Source organism: Dendropsophus ebraccatus, chromosome 3 (assembly GCF_027789765.1).
Source record: "Dendropsophus ebraccatus isolate aDenEbr1 chromosome 3, aDenEbr1.pat, whole genome shotgun sequence".
Lineage (NCBI taxonomy): Eukaryota > Metazoa > Chordata > Amphibia > Anura > Hylidae > Dendropsophus > Dendropsophus ebraccatus.
In genome coordinates this window covers 143,579,735-143,600,512 of record NC_091456.1, presented here as the reverse complement: position 1 = coordinate 143,600,512, position 20,778 = coordinate 143,579,735, and the positions used below count along the sequence as shown (strand labels likewise).

Genomic DNA, 20,778 nt, shown 5'->3' with positions numbered 1-20,778 from the left:
ATTTCACCTGTAAAATATGAACTGTGAAGAATTTCCAAGCAGAATTTTCTGCCACAGATCCGCTTTCCGACCAAAAAGTTTACATGTCAATTCTTTGGGCGGATTCTGCTAGAGAAATACCATAGAAGTCAATGGGGCTTGAATTTGCTTGTATTCCGCTCAAATTCTGCTCCTATTCTGACAGATATGAATAGGCAAGGAATTTCAAGTACAAAACATTCCTCTTTAATTCCTCACTGAATACTCGCCTATTCCTCAGTGTGAACATACCCTAATGCTATTTGTTTACTGAAACCGCCCTAAGTGGTCTGAAGGATAGACAATAAATGCTGTGCAAAACATAGGTGTGAAGGAGGCTTAAAGGGGTTTTCTAAAGACTGCTCCAAGTAACAAAGGTTACTTACAGTATTGCATCTTGGCTTTAATGAGAACCTGGCAACCCTATATTGCCCCCAAAACTGCCCCTAGTACCCTATGCATCAGCTAAACTGGGCTCTGACCTCCTATCTGCTATGCAATGCCATCCCAGGGTAGAGTAAGGTTCTCTTAAATATATATATTTTTAAATGGCCAGAGTTCCCCTTTAAGTGGATGGGGCTGAGCTGCAGTACCACACAGAACCTGAGGGCAGATGTGGTGCTGTTTTAGAAGAAGTTAAATGAGTTACTATGGATTTCTAACAAACTGATGGCTTCTATGAGTCCCTTGAATGACTGCTATAGAAGTTTCTGTGCACTGCTCCTCCATGTGTGACATCCAGCTGTGCCATATACAGCAGCGATCATTAGTGACAGGTGACTGGGCGGGGCCAGGTCGCTGCCCTCGGGTCATGTGACCAGCAGGGGGCGGGGCGGCCACGTCTGTGCAGGAGGAAACCGCGCCGCTCTGTGCATAGTGACATCTCCGGGAGGAAGAGACCGACAGCGGGGAAGAGCCGTGCTGCCTGACCGGGGAGAGCCCTGCACCGGCACTACACAGAGAGGGTAAGAAGCGGGAGCACGGGGAGCGGCGGCAGGTCGGGCTGGGCACATACATGGCCGGCCGCACTGTGTGATCAGGGAGTGGTGCTTACACAGTACACAGTGACTGGAGCCCAGCTCCTGATCTCTATACACGGACAGTCACTACAGGGCGCCTAATATACAGGATCAGTGTGCGCCCCTGTCCCAGAGGAGACCCTGCAGCAGCTGGGGCGGAGCAAGGGATGGAAAAGTTATATAAGTTATACAGAATGCTGCTGTGAAGCCCCGCCCACTGACACAGACACCTGTCAATAAGAGAAGTGCATGGCATTAGGGGTGTGTGTATGATGAGAGCCACATAGGGTTATACCACCATGTACAGGAGACGGGATAAGGGCATGACCACTCTGTTCTCTGCAGGCTTGGCAATGGAGGTCCTGGGCTTCCTGTTCTAATGAAGTGATGGTCACAAGTGTATGCTGCCCCTCCATTCATGCTGTCCCCATAGACAATGAATGATGTGCACAGTGACCACTGCTCCCTCTAAAAGGAGGACTCCAGACCTCTATTCCTAAGAGCCCTATTACATGGGACGATTATCGTGCGAAAATCGTTGTATAGTTCGAACTTAAACGATAATCGTTCTGTGTAATTGCAGGCAACTAATCGTTCATTGGAATAGCACGTTGTTCATTGTTTTCCTGAGATCAGAAGGAATAAACGATCGCAATAATGATTGTATCTAACAACCATCGTTCTGTGTAATGTGGTGAACGACTTCAGGTTAACGATAAACACTCTCGTTTGCTATCGATTATCGTTAGTTGTTAATTGTTAAAAATCGCTCTGTGTAATAGGACCCTTAGACTGTGGGGGTCTTAGCGGTCAGACTTGGTGTGACATCTCCCTGTGATTTTTTCAGATATTAGATGTGGACATATGTCCATAGGAATTAGTAGCAGGGCTGTGGAGTTGGTAAGCTTCCATCTCCTATATGTAGAATAATTCATAATATATATACTGTAGTGCTATGGTAACATCAGGCTTAACACCACTATCATGAGGGTTACCAGGCTACTTAGATACAATATAATATAACCAGAATAACTATATATAAAATGTTTTCATTTTTGGAGTGTGTACATTTCTGGAGTGTTTTGTGGATTCTGTCACAGATTTCATGTAAAAATATTTAAGAAAACAACATGAAATCCACGTCCAATTGATTTCAGGGGGAAATCCACTTTAAATTTTACAATTTCTTATGCAGATTTTAAATTTACAGTAAGACCTACCTGTTCAATAGAGAACACTGATCCGTGCGGCAATTGCGGGTCTGTACTAGGACCTGCCTGTTATTTTTGTGGCATGGATCACGCGAACTGAGCCATTTAAATGAATGGGTCTGTAGTACTGTCTGCAATTACCTGCCCATTATAGAATGCGTAAATGGGGCCTAAGAATTGACTTGTCAATTCTTGAGGTTTTTGGTTTTTTTTTTTTTTAATTCCGTCAGACTTTCACAACTGAGTTGTGCCAAAATCTGTGAGTTTCTACATGGCTGTCTGGCAATACATTATAACATTACTTGTGTGTTTTGGCTCCTCAGGGCAGTGACTACTTTAGTGCACGCATTAGAGATGACTGACACATCAGCGGGTGATCCTGACTGCCTGTCAGAGGAGGAAGACTTCATGGCTGGAGGAGACTTGGGTGAGGGCTTTGGGAGGAAGCCTGGTGGACTCTACGAGGGTCTTGATGAGACTCTGAAGAAAGCCTTCAGACTAAGGACAGGATCCAGGTCTCTACACTATCATCTTGTCAAGAAAGGAGAGGATGACTGTAACCCAAGACACTATGCTGGAAAATATAGTGTGACCGAGGAAAAGGAGACCGTGAGGCCTGCCAAGGAGGGTTATACACAGTGCAGACACAACAGCATAGGTAAGAAGGTGACTCTGTGAGAGGAAAGCCAGGTGAAGCTTTTGCCCTTCTTGGCACAATGGTCGGACACCTGCTGACATAAGAACACTTCCCAGCCAGCACACCTGCTTGTCCTTCTCTTCTTGTTGAGGGTATGTTCACACATGTTGGAGTTTCCTTGCAGTAACACAATGAAGGATGGCAACTAACTGATGAATTACTGCAATGAAATGATCCAATAATGCAATGGAAGTGCATGTGTGAACACTCACCATAAACTGGCACAAAGCAGTCTAGTTTTTATTCTTGAATGCTAAGTAAAACAAGGGCACATTGGATCCTGGTCAGTCTGCAGAGCCTATACAAGAACGAATGCAAGACTTTGCAATATAGTGATATTTTTTTTTCTCCCCAAGAGCATAATGAGACCCTTTGTTTTAAGGGGAACCCCCCCCCCCCCATGGTTGACAGTATTTTTACAGTGAATGCCAGGGAGCTTATACAGACTAGTTACTGATTTTAGGAGCCAGTTAAACCTGTTTTATTTTTCCAGTAGGAAGCCGTGAGAAACAAGATATAGATCAAAAAAAGACCAAAAAGTTACATGCCAGCAAAACACATACTAAGCTAACTGGCTTCTGGAGTTTGTCTTGCTTGGACTATCGAAGAGAATGGAGGAGATTTGTATTTACAAATTGCCATTGTCAGTAAAAAGTCTGACTACACACGGGCAGGATAAGGTATCTACCCTTGACAAAGATGAAGTGACATCCGTGGGCCACCCGCAATAGGGGTCCGGGCTTTGGGCAAGTGCAGGGACCATGAAACCCATTGGATGGAATGTGTCCTATTTACTGTCTGCAGCTGCGGATAGTATGCGGTCTCATTCACAGTTGTGTGCATGAACCCTAACCACGTGTCACTGATAATGCTGGTTCTATAGCCTAGACATATACCATGTCACCTCAGTTGACAGTAGTTGTAACCAGCTTTACCTTAGGATTTGTTCACACATTTGTTTTTCTAACTGCAATAATTGAATACACAGCTAGGAACAGATCATACACGGTGGATGTGTATAAAGCAAACACTGGGTCTACCTCTCTTGCAAAGCCATCCCTAACAGTGTATTCAGTAACTGCTGCTCCAAACCAGAACGTGTAAACTTATCCAAAATCAATTCAGTGTCACACCCTTCTACTTAAAGGAAGACGCCTTTTATTGTTACTAAATGGTTGCTGTCTTTTTAACATACTTTGCATAGATCAGCAGTGAATGTAATTGTCAGACGCCTTTCCTACCACTTTCACTAAACTTTAATTCACTCTGACAAATCATCTCAGTTCAACTTACTGAGGGGTCAGTTACATGCTGCACATAGAAGCCTATGAAGAGCAAAGGGGTGGGAAGGGAGATGGAAAAATGAGTGATTGGAGAGCGCCAGATGCTAAAAACAATTGCTGTGACTACATGATAGCTTACTGTATGTATCCCTCTTCTCTGCAGATGCCAGCTCTGAAATATCTAATGAAGATCTGAGGCAGCGTCTCCAAGACCTGACTGAGGTGGGCTTACTGTTATATAGTCCCAGCTATTTGTGTACTGTACAGTATCTTTGTACCTTCTGCAGAGTACTACTTTTAGTAAAGTCAACCTTCAAAGAGAATCTGTGAGCAGGTTATGTGATCCTAACTTGCTGATTCTAATTGGGCCACAGTGAGGATAAGGAAAACTTTATGTATGTGCGTTATGGTGAAAAACTTAGAGGTTGTCTGGGGAGATCTAGATAAAACAATAACTGAGCCATATTTGCCTCCCCTTACTCCACCTGCTTCTCCAGGTCTCAGCTGGGTTCCTGTTCTGCTGATGTCCCGCTCAGCTCTGTGATTGGCTGAGTTGGGAACAGAACATCAGCGGAAGCTGGCAGAACAGGAACAAAGCTGACAGCGGGTGGCTCACTTATTGTTTTGTTCTAGAGGAAGACAGTAGAAAGTTTTTCTTCTTTAAACTGCCGACACCTGCTGCAGCGGTGAGACAGACTGGAGCAGCAGGTGTGGGCAGTTTATATGACGTGACATCACTAACTTTACAGAGATCTGAACACGTCATGCTGTAGTAAGTGCAGAGAAAATGCACTATAGTTGTGTTTCCCATAATAAGTGTCTATTAGTAGTTTTCATAACTTTTGTTGGGCAATAACATATCTTAAAATTATTTTGCCAGGACTTTCCCTTTAACTTTTATTAATATGTAAATGAGGGAATTCACTGTATTGAGGGCATTCTCACACTCGCAGAACACCTGCTAATGAATATTCATCCAGCCCTCTGCACTGATGCCACCCACAGCTGCTAAGCACTGCTGTGAACCCTGGATGAATATTAAATAATAGGAGCTTCCGGCATTTTTTTTAATAACTAGTACTTATCTGCTGCTGGACAGTGTTGGGTTGTTCTTAACCAGTTTTGCAAGTTCCTCAGCATAAATGCTTTAGTGACAATGGCAGCAGGACTGCAGAAATTCAGCATGTTCCCAGGGGTGGATTTTTCATAGATTATAATCTGTTAAATTTCCAATCCAGCTAAAATGATCATTACATTTGACATAGATTGATCAACGGAAGCTGTAAACCTGGACAGCCACCAGTCTTCAGAACAAGGGGGTCTGGGCACTAAATGCTTGCTTGCTAAAACAGTGTCTGGAAATCTCTGAAACATTCTGTGGGTCTGTTCAAACAGGGTAAAAAGAGGGCTGAAAAATCCATTGCATTTCGACAATTTTGAAATTTTGCACAATTTTTGGTGTTTGTGACTGACAAAACACCTTTACAAAACTTTACATGCGGTGTGGGATATGTATTGTGCCTTATATCTGTCAAAAATGTGGTGTAAACACAGTCCAAAAAGGCTGCATTCATCCGTTCAGTAAAGTTGTCCGCAATTGTGGATCTGTAATCACAGGTCAACCTAGAGCACATTAATGTATATTGGGCTATTCACACAGTCCGTTTTAATTTTGATCCGTAATCCATTACGTAAAAAAAAAAGGACGTGTCCTAGTGCGGATTGTGATTGCGCATCCGTGACGTCAGCAAAAAGCACAGATCAGATCTATGCAAACTAGTACTATTCACATTTTACCGAAATGGATGCAAGTACGGATGAATTTATACTGACCAAGGAGTCAAAATAGCGGAAGGTTTTGCGGTCCAGAAAAATTACTGAACGTGCGAACGAGGCAGTGTTTGTTCACATGTACTGTATACACGGATGATGGGCTACAGATTATATGCTGTGTTCATTTATTTATTCACATTCACTTATACAGCATTAAAACTGCAGAATATCCAGTATATTTTGACATGGTCAGCCTTAGGCTTCGTGGAGCCCTGTGCAAAATGCTCTCAAGTAACACCCCCAATATATATAACAGACAATATATCCTTGACCCATCCTGAGTGTTTTATCAGGATCAGTTTATGCTTCATCACAAAGGTTTTTACACAGCTTTGCCAGACTGCCGTATCTTTTTAGGTTCTCATATTATAGAATAGCTAGCCAGAAATGGACACCACAATAAGTAAAATCTAACAGTTGCTCCAATACTATACAGCATACATACACACATCCAGATACATTTGTAATGTTTCCTAAACAGCTGGGGACTGCTATAACAGTGAATGGGTTCTATCCCCCATCCTTTCCCTAAATTTCCAGTTTAGATGGTGAGCTCATAGAAGTATCAGCTGGTCCCCAGCTTGAGATGGAATAAGAAGGTATTTCTTTGGTCGGCGGATGTCTGGCTTTATGACTCTGACAATATGTGATAAACCACCCAAGTCCCAAGCAAAATAAATAAAACCAAAGAACACAAAATAGACACAACACATTTTAGTTAGGTCAATTAGTCACAATTTTATTAAAAATTAAATGACACTGAAAAAAAACATCAGACCCCCGACTCACAAAGAGCCACCCTCCAGCACTCAGGTAAGGAAAAAACCCCTGTGGGGGAAACCTCATGGGAGCCATGGCTGGAGAGTTGCCCCTCCCCTGGGCTTAGAGGGTGATACCAATATAACATAGTTTAGGAATTTGTACATTTTGTATAATTTACAGATAATATAACAAAAATAGACTATAAATATACTACACCAGATGTGGGAGTGATCTGGCTGCCATATCTGTCACCGTATTAATGGCTGGGTGGAAGCCCCTTCTTCCCTTACAGATCTAGGTTTCCCTCTCAAGACGTTTGAAGCACACAACCCCTTTTCCCCTGCTAGAACCTCCAAATGACATTAAGGGTAGGAGAGAGTAATGTAGTCAAGCTCAAGGTCCTCTAGCGCATCCAAGATGGCAGTGATCCAGGCAGCGTTTCTTTCTTTTATGGATCTTGCTTTATGACATCATCGATTGTCCTCACAGCTCATGGTTGCCATGGTGATTACAGGTGCCCACAGTAATCTGAAGCATTAACCCTTTTATAACTGCCCATGTGCTTCACTACAGAGGCCATTAAAGGGGTTATCCAGCGCTACAAAAACATGGCCACTTTCCCCCTACTGTTGTCTCCAGTTTGGGTGGGGTTTTGAAACTCAGTTCCATTGAAGTAAATGGAGCTTTATTGCAAACTGCACCTGAACTGGAGACAACAGTAGGGGGAAAAGTGGCCATGTTTTTGTAGCGCTGGATAACCCCTTTAAACACACTTGTAACCAAGCAAGCAGCTTATGGTTAGGACACTAAGAAAACGAAATAATAAGAAATTAGAGATGACAAGTACCGGTAGCTGCAGATGTGATACGTCTGGGATTGGCCATTTAACCAGCACATAACTCACTTTTTGGACAACCAAAGAGGGGCACATAAGGTCACACAGTAACACAACCTATACACGTCCTACCACGGCTCTGTAACTGTCAGTGATTGCACTACACACAGCGTCTGTGGTTGTCATGGTGATGCTGCCACAACTAAACATGGCCACTTAGCTGTTTTGCAGGACCTTCTGGTGTTCACGCTGCCCTTACATGAGATGGCAAAAGCATGATGGATGGGTGGATAAGTAGAGAGACAGACAGATAATTGGGTAGATGAACAGAGAGATGGGATATAGATAGGAAATAGATGAAGGTCCGGTTCCAGGCTTCAGTAAGCCCTTTGACAGAACCAAAGTTGGCCCCGTTTCATTGTAACTCACACAGCGGCCTACAAACATCAGAAACTACAGACACAATGCAATTGCTGGGCACTGGCTATACAACGAATAGCTGCATTCTGGGGTAAAACCTTCAAGAATAGCTACATGCTGAGTTAAACCTACAAGAATAGCTGCATGCTGGGGGTAAAACCTGCAAGAATAGCTGCATGCTGGGGTAAAACCTGCAAGAATAGCTGCATGCTGGGGGGAAAACCTGCAAGAATAGCTGCATGCTGGGGGGGAAACCTGCAAGAATAGCTGCATGCTGGGGTAAAACCTGCAAGAATAGCTGCATGCTGGGGTAAAACCTGCAAGAATAGCTGCATGCTGGGGGAAAAACCTGCAAGAATAGCTGCATGCTGGGGGGGAAAAACCTGCAAGAATAGCTGCATGCTGGGGGGGGGGGGAACCTGCAAGAATAGCTGCATGCTGGGGGGGGGGGAACCTGCAAGAATAGCTGCATGCTGGGGGGGGGGAAACCTGCAAGAATAGCTGCATGCTGGGGGGGAAAAACCTGCAAGAATAGCTGCATGCTGGGGTAAAACCTGCAAGAATAGCTGCATGGTGGGGGAAAACCTGCAAGAATAGCTGCATGGTGCGGGAAAACCTGCAAGAATAGCTGCACGCTGTTGGAAAACCTGCAGGGCAGATCATCTTGCACTGTGTGTTTTGGTTGGTTGAAACACTACCCTGCTACTGTACATTACAGCGGGTTAATTGCTGGCAAATCTAGTATATCAGTATTACTAATACTGCCACACCATGACCACTGTGATTACCACCATACTGTTACTAATAAAAAATATATATGCCAACACCACTATCCCCTATACAGTGACCATATATTGATAGATTGCAGCTCTGAAGGAAATACAAATGATGACACTAACTCACAGGTGACATTTTCTTTGATCAATCATTCACTTTTCTTTTTATTTTCCATCCAGATTGGCCAACAACTCTTCATATTGGGTTCCTTGTTCTAGCACATATAGTATGGGATCTCTGCTGTGTCCCTACATAGTAGTTAGGTCCTTCCGTGCCCCCCCAGGGTCACAGGGCCCAGACACTTCTTGGGTTTGCCAGGTGCTGACGTCAGCTCTGCCACTGACAGTATGGATGTGTGACTTGCTCTGTCACATCCAATGTCGCCCCCCGTAAGCAGTCTGGTGGCTGGCACCCTTTGTGACCACACTGGTCCCACACATAGCTAAGGCCACCCATTGGTGTGAACATATGCTTAAGCTGTGTCCACAGTACCTTCATGGCTTCCACTATGTGGCCATGGAGCCACAACTAGTTTGCTGAATCTATTTGTATATGGGTATCACTGATTTACAATAAGGTCTGTCAGGTCTCCTTGACTAATACAATTCTACAGACTACATTCTTCTGGCTGACACCAGAGACACCAGAATCCCGTAGATGTAGTTATCACCACAAAGAAAGAATGTAATCAATAAGACGCCACAGTGCTGTGGTAGCAATATAAGAGAACCCGGCAACATAAATGTGAGACGGGCGGACATGTTCACTGTAAAGAAATGTCAGGTTACATTAGAAAAATTTCAATATCATATCTTCACTCATTTCAGGAAGTGGAGATTCTAAGAGTGGAGCTTGAAGCTTCCCAAAGACAACTTGATGGAAAGGATGAAGCTCTGAGGATATTACAGAACATGGTAAGTTCTAGAGCTAGGATGGTATAGTACACAATAAATTGGGATGTCTGCTATATTTATAAAGCCATGCGACCTATATATAATAAGACCAACGGACCTTAGCTAAGGCCGTATTAGACAGCCTGAACCGTGCTGTAAATGAGCATCAATCTACTAGATCGGCACTCGTTTACAGAGCCTCGTCTTAATATATGCGGCCAGTGTTGCACAATCAATCACTAGATTGTATACACTGTATATAAAGACCAAGACTGGTGCAATATGCAAATAAAGCATACAGTAATACTGGAAAAGTGCAATAAACATGAATTATAATTTCAATATAGAGACGAATGGAAACGTTTTAGGTATCTATTAATAATATTATGCATGTGTATAGGTTGTCGGATTAAGTGACTTTATTCCTTACCAAGCATTTTTGTATCGACGACTCAAATGAACAGAATACAGTCAATGTTAGCAATAGGATAACTGAAGCAATACATCTGATCTGTTTGGATGGTAAATCATTGTGCTATTTCTAATGCTGACACTCTATTGCATTGTCTGCCATAGGCCGTGTTTGATAAAGCCACAAGTCACACCAAGGTCATGCTTCAGAAAGCAGAAGACCACCGCAGGGCCCTGGAAAAGGTCAGTGGAAGATCCATAAAAAGTTTTCCTCTTATTTTGACATCACAACTAAAGCTTGTCCGTGTGGTCACGATGCAGCTAATGTCACCACGACATGACATTTGTACAAAATCCAGATGGATTTCTGGTCGCAGGTTATAAATCGCACATCAGCATTGACCTTATTGCAAGCAACATATGCTGTAAGTCACATAGCAGAAAGTCTTTTGGTTGTCACCTAGATGCGATTTGCCATTGTATGCCACATGTGGCCGTGTAGCTCTCAACTAAGACAGCTGTGCAGATAATAGTGACTCACACAGTCCGTATCCAGCGTTTAATGAAATGCAATTACATCATGGCCTATTGCTTTACGTACACATTTCTTCTGCTTTTTTAGCCTCTTGGCAGCACAAACATTGTTTACTTCTTTATATGAGACAAGCAATTCATTGTCTTAAGACGTCACTGTAGGAGGTTCTAGAGGTAGCATTGGATTCATTGCTTCAGGGGTTGACCAGTGACCTTTCAGGACACGGTGACCACAATCGCTGTCCCAGACTTTCCAGGATTGTTCTCATGAGAATGACATTTTTACTCGACTAACTACAATACATGTCTCACTTACCAGTAGGATGGCAAGACCGTCCCCCAATCCATCACTTATTAGTCAGTGTGCGGTCAGGTTCACACTTTGCACTACGGTTAATAAACAAAGAAAGCAAACAATAAGTCTCTACAGAGCGCTGTGTGAAAAATTGGAGTATAATAGGCTATATTTAAGTATGGCGGCTTAATATTTAGTTATTACTGTGTCTTTCCATCCAGGAGATAAATGTTCTGCAGTGGGAAATAGAGTTTGATCAGGTGAGGCTTAAGAACTTGGAGGAGTCCTGGAAGGAGAAGTATGAACGGTACGTGTGTAATGTGCCCACCTCCTGGGGTTCTGTTATTACAAATGTTTAAGGTGGTTTTGTTGCTATGAATGTGTTGAACCCCATTAATAAACTAAGATGTTTGTCTCTGTGAAAAAAGTGCTTTTTACGCTGATCAGCTTAAAGAAGTTGTCGGGTAATTGTGGAAACTGCCAGGGCTGCAAAAGGCATGTCAGTAATTAAATACTTACCTGTCTTGCTCCCCTGCCACTGCCAAATCCCAGGTTGCCCGGTCTGTGCCAGTGCCAATGTTTTGGAAACCAAAGCAATGCTCTGAAACCAAGTTACAATTTTGAAAAACTGTGAGCTCTTAAACCAAGTTACCACTGTATGTGTGTACTGTAGAATATGTTGGTGCTATATAACAGAGGTCTTGTATAACAATGAAAGTTTTCAGAGCACTAGTGGGCTTAGTTTTTTAGCAAACTTCGTTTTCTAATAGCCCTGAAAAGCTTCTCCTTGGCAATACTTGACTCCTTTTATCTGTATGGAAATGTCTGGCATAAGCAGTACAATAGTTTTGCTGAGTATTTTAAATGTTTTCCCCCTCAGTGTACAATGTGAAAATGTGGCCCTGAAGGAAAGTCTGGAGCTGCGGACAAATGAAGTGAAAGTCCTAAAGTCTGAAAATACAAGTAAGTAGTACAGTGTGTTGAACATGATACTGAGAGTGGTGGCATCCATCTTGTAGGCAGTCATCTTCAATTATACTTACCAGACGTCTATATGGCTTTGAATGGAACGGGCCATGACTTTCATGCTGCCTGAACCAGGGGTCATCAGGGCGGCCCCCAGCAACTTCTCTTTCCTGCTATCATTGATTGATGGATCTTTCCCTATACCCAGTCAATCAAAGCGAAAGTGGAGAAGCTGTTAGGGAACACCCCAATGACTTATGGTTCAGGCAGCATAAAAGTGATAGAAGAAGATGGACTGATTTGCCCCGATCATAGGGGTTATCCCAAGATTACAGGTTATCTCCTATGCAAAAAAGAGGGAATAACTAGCTGATCAGTAGAGGTCTGACTGTTAGGGCCCACCAATCATAAGAACAGTGGTCTCCCAAGAGAACAGGACAGCAGCACGCATGCTTTTCCACTGCTCCATTCAATGTCTATGGGACTTCTGAACATTGCTGATGGCAGAATTTTACTATGTGGAGGAGATAAATGGCCTACATTCTCGTGGTTGGTGGGGACCCCTTCACTGGTCAGCTAGTTAAACCATCGTGTGGACTGGGGATAACTTTTGGTCGTGGTATAGGCCCAATTTCTTTAATTCAGGATTGAGTTAATAGTTTATCCAGCATGTTGTATTTACCCATCATTCCCCACTTTTGTATAGTTATAAACCAGCAGTGCCAGGAGCTGTTAGCAATGCTTGACGTGAAGCAGCAAAAAATGTTCCAGGATAACGTGTCTCTTGATAAGAGCAGTCTGACAGAAGTCACAGCACTTGAAGTAAGTTTATTGTTACACATAACACTAGGCTGACATCCACAGGCCCACCTGCAAGGTGGCTCTACATCTCACTGTATCCTTGTATATGTTGTTGGAAAACAAAGTGGTATATGAAAGCCAATGTCAGGTTACCAGAATCTCTACCCATAGAAGGTGCAGAAATGGTGTTCAGTGGGGGTAGATGGAATAGTAGGATTCTGGCTGTGCTAACTTGTTGGGCACTGTAAAAAAAAAAAGCAAGTTATGAACTGAGAAAACAGGTTATAGGCTGTGAAAGGCCTCATTGTGGTCATCCAGACTATTGCCAGTAATAATACAGCTAAAGGTCAAGATTGGGCGTACTGTTTATATTGGTGAAATCAGTAAATAATAAGTAATGGTGCTGTGTAATGCAGAAGCCGCAGTCAGTCCATGCATGTTACTGACCGGGCATGTCACCATTAGAGTTCTTATTCGATGCAGTGTTTGCCATCAGGATGTTGTGTTTGAATATTTTAGAGCGCCACATTTTAGCTTAATATCGTGTATATATTAGGGGGAGTGGATTAGTTTTATTGAAGGGGTTCTCTGCTTAGGACAATTCCTATTTGTTAGGGTACTATTATACAAAGCGATTACCTGCCGTACTTGGCCGATTACCAACCGTTTCGGCCAATAATCTTCCTGTAATAGCTCATGTTGTAAAACAATGATCAGCTGACATGTCAGCTGATCACCGATTTACAACAGGAACTAATATCCTGATATCGATAACCATGGTCTTCTGGCCATCACTACACGCAATAGGAGCGGCGGCAGCAGACCACCACTATCTCCCATATCCCCCGCCTCTTACAAATTTGATATCCAGGATTGCGCAGATGCAAACTATGGATCGTCTCACGGCTTATAATAAGATAGATGTGTATGAAGCATTATGGTCCCCTTGGCATAGTTATTGTGTGCAAAATGGTTATTTTTTGTATCGATACCTAACCTTTTTTTCTCTGTATTTGTATTACCCCTTGTCTTGTACTGTATTTTTTTTGTTTTACTTACATTTGTAAGTTTGTAGTATTTTTAATGGCATTAGCGACTAGTCGGCATATCATTGTCTTGATCTATTTTTATGTTTTGTTTTTTTTATCTTACTGTCTTCGTACTAGTATATTGGTCTTAAGCCTTATTGATGCAAGATGTAAGATCATTACTGTTTGATGGTATAATGTTGATAATGCATGTTCCTTTCTCTTCTTTGTTAAACTTTTGTGAAAAATCAATACAAATCTAAAGTTAAAAAAAAAAAAGACTACGCTGATCCTGTAGTGTCCCTATCAGGATTTACTTCAGTCGTCTGCAGTTTTTGGAAAAACTCAGTTTCCCTATAGCACCACGACTGGTGAAACCAAGTATTACATAGTGCACATTGGTATCAACCAGTGTAATACAGTAGAACATTCAATTAAGGAAGGCTTTCTAGCCACTCCCCATCACCGTCACTACCATCCCCCATTAACTCACAATTCTCTAAAGAGGTATAGGAACATATGTTTTGGGAACCTATTTATCTTGCACTGTGATTCTCCTGAATTTCATATGTGCTTTATGAATGATTATTTTTAGTTAGTCTAACTTATTATATTCATTGACTTTGGCTAGAATGAGCCAGAGATGCGGTTATTATTAATTGGGTTTATTAAGCAAATATGCCATTATCTGCATTCAAAAAGACTTTCCCCAGCCCCCCCCCCCCTTCCCTCCTCTCATTCACTGCTCATTATCAGGAAATCTCGACTTTTACATTAGTCGAGCCCTGTGTAACCTATGGAGGGGGGAGATTAGTTGGCAACAGAGAGAAGAAAACAAAGGATTACACAGTGGGAGCTGTATGAAAGCCGGTATCCAGAAGTCAGTGCTAACTTCAGAGGAGATAGCCCAGTGATGTATCTGTAAAGTAACTCTTTGTTGTTCTGTTTTGGTGCCTCATCACCCTCCTCCCCTCCCCTCTCCATAGAGAACAATAAACAGGGGGGAGAGCTTTAAACTGCTTTTTCATGATAAAAATGCGGTTTTTTTAGCTAATAAACCCAATTACAAAGTTTCTTAAAATCGCCTGTACTATTGATTTCTGCAAAAAAAAAAACAGTGACACTTTAAGCTAGGTATAGGACATAGTTTGTCTGTGTAAAATGTTGAATAATTATGAAATGTAAGTTATTTAAATTATTAGTTCCTCTGTAAGACAGCACAGAGGACAAAGAACCGTGTGAACCGCAGCTGTACCTAGTAATGGACATAATGTCCTATTCTCACACTGGGTGTAATTGTGTTCAGCTTGCAGTGCTTGGAGCTTGTACATGTTGTCCTGGAGGAGATCCCTGCTCCTGTGCTAAAATGTCAGCCGCTACTCGCAAACAGCTCCTTCAGCTCCGGCAAGAGGTAAATGATAGTAATTCTTTACATTCTCTCAGATAAAATAGACAAGTATACAGAAGATTTACTATTACTGTCTTAGATGGTGGCCTACCTCATTTAGTTTCATAGGAAAAGAACCATTATTATGTCCCTGACTATATATAGTTTAGGTATAACTCATATACCTTGTTTAATTTAGCATCCCCTTGATTCATGCTTTGCGTACACTAACTCACTGCTTTTGTGTTGTAAAGCCTTGTGATATTTCGCCATCTTTTGTAGACACTGCAAGTTTTGATGTTGATACAACTATGTAAAAACGTATAAAACTTATAAAAATATAGATTTGAAAAGGAAAAAAGGTACAAGAGGTGTGTGCACGTTTTTGACAACATTTGAGCCAGAATTCGGCCTCATTTTCTATAGTAAATTTCACTGTTTAGTAAATTGACATCATTGGAACAATCAGTAGTCAACCCTCTCCATTAGTTTATTGTAGGGATATAGCTATATATAGCTATATATCCCTAGTTGACCCATATGTAGAGCTTTTGCAACTACAAGTGCTTTAAAGGTGTTTTTCAGGGAAAATACATTAAAATAGCCACAGGAAAGGTCACCAATAACTGTTTGGTATCTAGTAAAAAGCTGAATGGCTGCTCTGGAGAGCATTAAAAAATGTACGTAGCAGTAAGCCTTGGGCCCATACGTTGTGTAGTGGTGGCATTGGGTCATTGCAGCTGAGCCCCCATTAAAGGGGTTATTCTAGATTATAAAAGTACCTGTTTTCTTCCAACAAAAAACGTGACCGCTTTCTGTCAGAAATGGCACCCCCACCCCAGTGGCAACACATAGACCAGTGCAACACATAGACCACAGTGACACCTAGTGGTGGGGAGCACAGATTACTTCATCACAGATAACTTCATCTCAGAGTCCTTCATCCCAGAGCCTACCTGAGCACTGTGCCGACCAACAGGTGTGCTAAAAAGAGCAGTATAACTATCACAAACCCTCCTAGTCCAATATGACCACTTTTACCAAGCCAAGGGAGTAGAGCCCCCTTAGAGACCTGACTTTTAATTACTTATTTAAAATCAAATGGTGAGTATAAAAAAAAAAAAGTTATTAAAGGCACATACAAATTGCATATAATTATTTTAGCCTTACAGGTAATGTCACTGCTAGTTATCATTTATATAGTGTGTGAGCATCAGAGGTATTAATTAAAAATCTAAATGGGGCTATTTTTTGATTTTTAACCGCTACTCCTGATGCTCACACACTATATAAGTGTCCTGTGGATAGGTCATCAGTGGGTTTTCCCTGGAAAACTAGTATTCTGCTTATTTGCCATGTAGTCCATGCTTGATATTACAGTTCTGATTCATGCAACTACCTATGTGCCCCATGACAACACTTCCTGCACTTTACTGTTGGCAGTCTTTTATAAAAATGTGGTATTGATCCTAGCACCAAATGTTACTAGTGCTCTATAAGCCATGTGTATGGGCATCAGTGAGGATAATCATTGGATCTGCACAATGCTAAATGTGGTTTGTTTTGTAGTTTGAAGTGGAGAAGAAGGGCAAGGAAGAAGCCTATGTCATGGCCGACGCCTTTCGCATCGCCTTTGAGCAGCAACTGAAGCGTAGGAATGATGCCACTTTGCCTTTAAGTGAAATTGACCGACTGTGCAAGAAAGGGAGCAAAAGACTGAACGGCTGGAGACGTCTTAAAGAGGATGGTAATAATCGATGAGCATTATTATTGTCATGTATATAAAGTCTTAAAAGGGGATGTCCCTTTCCATATTCGTGCCCTGTTCATGTAGAAATCCAATCCCCTCCGTTCTAATATTCTATTATCGCTAGCCTATCCTGAGGCTTGACGTAAAAAAATGTCAGATGTTAGCAGACCTGTGGAGCCAGCAAGCCGCAGCTCCGACTCTGACTCCTGAATTTTATCAGGACCGACTCCTGCTCCTTCATAAATGGCCGGTCATATACCAGGGGAGTTATTTATCACACTGGCTCAGCAGCTTCTCCCTCATGTCCTACATGATCCTGGGGCGACTTCTGAGGGAATGAGGAAAGATATAATAAAGCCGCTTCTCCTCTGTGTATGCAGGGGATGCAGCCAGTCTCCAGCCTCCATGTCCTGAGCTACTCACAACTAGACTAGATAGAGCAGGTGGTCTTTTCCTGCTGACAATCTTCTATGTTTCTAACTAAATATTCACCATACACACAGAAACACTGCTAACAATGCCAGATCCCTGTGGTATAGAGGGGTCACACATAGTAATAGAGAGCGGTCACTGTGGGGGCACGGGGACAGGTAAATAGGACTTCTTTATTATGAACCAACCACCCCCAGTCCCTCTTGGATTTTTCACTGTTGCCCAGAATACCCCTTTAATTTCTGTCTCACTCACACACACACACTCTCTCTCGCTCTCTCTCTCTCATATATACACACACACACACACACACACACACACAGCCTGCTGCAGCAATAGCACGCACACTCACACACAGAGCCTGCTGCAGCCATAGCAGACACATTCACAGCCTGCTGCAGCCATAACACGCACACACACAGCCTGCTGCTGCCATAGCGCACACTCACAAACACAGCCTGCTGCAGCCATAGCAGACACATTCACAGCCTGCTGCAGCCATAGCAGACACATTCACAGCCTGCTGCAGCCATAGCGCACACAGCCTGCTGCAGCAATAGCACGCACGCACACTCACACACACAGCCTGCTGCAGCAATAGCACGCACACTCACACACACAGCCTGCTGCAGCCATAGCAGACACATTCACAGCCTGCTGCAGCCATAACACGCACACACACAGCCTGCTGCTGCCATAGCGCGCACACACACACACAGCCTGCTGCAGTCATAACACACACACAGACTGCTGCTGCCATAGCATACACACACACAGAATGCTGCAGCTAAAGCATACACATACACACAGAGACTGCTGCAGCCATAGCACACACACTCATACACACAGCCTGCTGCAGCCATAGCACACACACACAAAGGGCTGCAGCCATAGAACACTGAAGAAAAACACACAATCTTCTCCCAGTGAGAAAACACTACATTGAGGACAGAGGTTACTGCTACACTACTTATGTCTCCTCCTCCTCCTCCTTCTCTATATTACACAGGATATCTTCATATTACACTGCTGCTCATATACAGTCATCCAGCATCCAGGAAGAGAACAGCACAGATCTCCCCCCACACAATGGACTCTTCCAGATCAGAAACATACTGCCATACAGTGACGGACTACTTTTCCCCAACCCCCCTTATCTAATAGGGCCAGTGTCCTATTGTAATGTTGCTCATAAAATATATTGATGAGCAAAACTTAAATATCATATTAAAACTCAATTCAAAATTTTTTAAAGATTTATTTTTTAAAGCTGGGGTGGTAGTCGGTAAATTTTTTCTGACTCCGACTCCAGCCAGAACTAGCTCCGACTTCACAGCCCTGGATGTTAGTGAATGGTTGGTTAATGAATTTTTTTTATTTGTATTCTATGTAGACAAAACACAGCAATCACTGGCTCAAGGAGATCAGTGAAAAAAAATCCAATGAAGTACTTAAAATTCGCCATTGATACAATGGCCCCCTATAAATTTAAATATGCAAAAAACATATCTGGCTATTCCCGTGTTTTGAAACCCGCAACTGAGGCTATACGGAGGCTTTTTTTGCATATTTGTATTCTATGTAGATTTGTAATATGCAGTCCTCTTCTTTTTTAAGAACATTCCATTTCAAGGGATAAAAAGCGAAGTTTAGGCCAGAAATTAAAGGGCATGATGATATCAGCATCTGACGGCATGACTCTGGATGCCATGGAGGACCCTCAAGAAATCTTCAGATTATTAATTGATTTGGTGAGTGAAAACCTTTACTTAATATATTATTAATTAATAAGGGTAAGGGTCCATTTACACAGAAAAATAATCTGTCAAAGATTTGAAGCCAAAACCAGAAACAGACTATAAGCAGAGATCAGGTCATAAAGGAAAGCCTGAGATTTCTCCTTTTTTTCAAATCCATTCCTGGCTTTGGCTTCAAATCTTTGACAGATAATCTGTCAGATTATCTTTCTGTGTAAATGGACCCTATGTTCACACAAGGGGGAAAAAAAAGGTCAGAAAGTCTCAGATTTTTTTATTGAATTTTTGATTTTATAAAGATATTTTATTTTTTAACTTCAAAAACGGCTAATAAAGTTTAGTGGGAAGATATCTTTTCTGATAGAGAGGCTGTGAAGTTCTTTAAAAGGATTTTGCCAGGAAATCTAAAAGAAATGTGCCCAATGATCACTTGGTCATCTTGTAATGAATTCAGTGATGTCAGAATAAAGCAGATTCATTAAAATAATAATTTTACAAACCTGACTGCTATATATCAGGCCTATGTATAAGTGCAACTGTCATGTTGATGTGAATACTAATATTGCTTTTATTTGGATTTGCAGCTTAATGATAAGGAGGAGGCTTTAGCCCATCAGAGGAAAGTGAGCTACATGCTTGCACGAACTATAGAAGGCAAAGTAGATCCAGAAAAACCACACAGTAAAAGTAATCCCAAGGAAGAGCCTCCTGCTAGTGATCATGAGGACAACTGCTGTGATATAGCAACAAGTGAGGACCTGTGCCCCTGCCCGACTGACAAGGCACCAGAGGGGAGAAGCAGCCAAGAACAGAGTGTGGTCAGGACTCTGGAAAACTCATTCTCCTTGCTGCTAAAAGATGTCTATCCTCAGCAAGAAGATGGAAAGGAGACTGCTATAAACCACCAGACCCATTCAGAGGATTCAGGACATCCCCAAACATAGTATCCAAAATGACAGTTTTATAAAATGGTTTTTAATGTTTTGTTTTTATCTTTTTGTTAAAATTTTGGACAACATGATGGACATGATTTGTTCCCAAGGAGGACCTTCAGCATTTACTGGACTATTATGAATCGTTCGTATTTATGTAAAAAAATCCATTTTACAACTCAAGTCTCTGTTTTTCTGAGATGAGAGGATACATATATATTCTACTTTTATTTAACTTTTTACATCATTATGAGTAAAGCTGGCCTTACATACTATCGTCACTCAAAAGTGCTGATTTTGGCAGTATCGGAAAAAATAAATTACCGCTTACCAAATTCTTCTACATATTGTCCAAAAACAATTTTCAACAACTTTTCACCCTACTTGAATAAGGGACAGAGATTTAAGAGGTTATCCAGCATTTAATATTATTTTTTATATGTTGCTACCCTGTTGGTAAACCTAAACATGTGTCCCCATGTGGCTTCTACGGTGTCCCCCGCTGACTGCAGTTCCGCCACTTCAAAGACAAACTCCAACAGGGCAGCAATATGTAAAATATATTTAAACGCTGGATAACCCCTTTAGAGCGACTCTGTACCCACAATCTGTCCCCCCCCCCCCCCCAAACCACTTGTACCTTCAGATAGCTGCTTTTAATCCAAGATCTGTCCTGGGGTCCGTTCGGCAGGTGACGCAGTTATTGTCCTAAAAAACAACTTTTAAACTTGCAGCCC

General features: G+C 42.2%; 1 protein-coding gene across 1 annotated transcript; it reads left to right on the top strand.

Moving 5' to 3' along the window:
- Nucleotides 1–831: 831 nt before the first annotated feature.
- Nucleotides 832–20,376, top strand: CCDC125 (coiled-coil domain containing 125). Its single transcript, XM_069962861.1, has 12 exons — nt 832–983; nt 2,572–2,906; nt 4,392–4,450; nt 9,683–9,769; nt 10,325–10,402; nt 11,210–11,295; nt 11,869–11,951; nt 12,661–12,776; nt 15,090–15,194; nt 16,740–16,917; nt 18,970–19,103; nt 19,694–20,376. The coding sequence occupies exons 2-12, from the start codon at nt 2,603–2,605 to the stop codon at nt 20,051–20,053; spliced, it is 1,590 nt and encodes a 529-aa protein (XP_069818962.1). The 5' UTR covers nt 832–983; nt 2,572–2,602; the 3' UTR covers nt 20,054–20,376.
- Nucleotides 20,377–20,778: the final 402 nt, after the last annotated feature.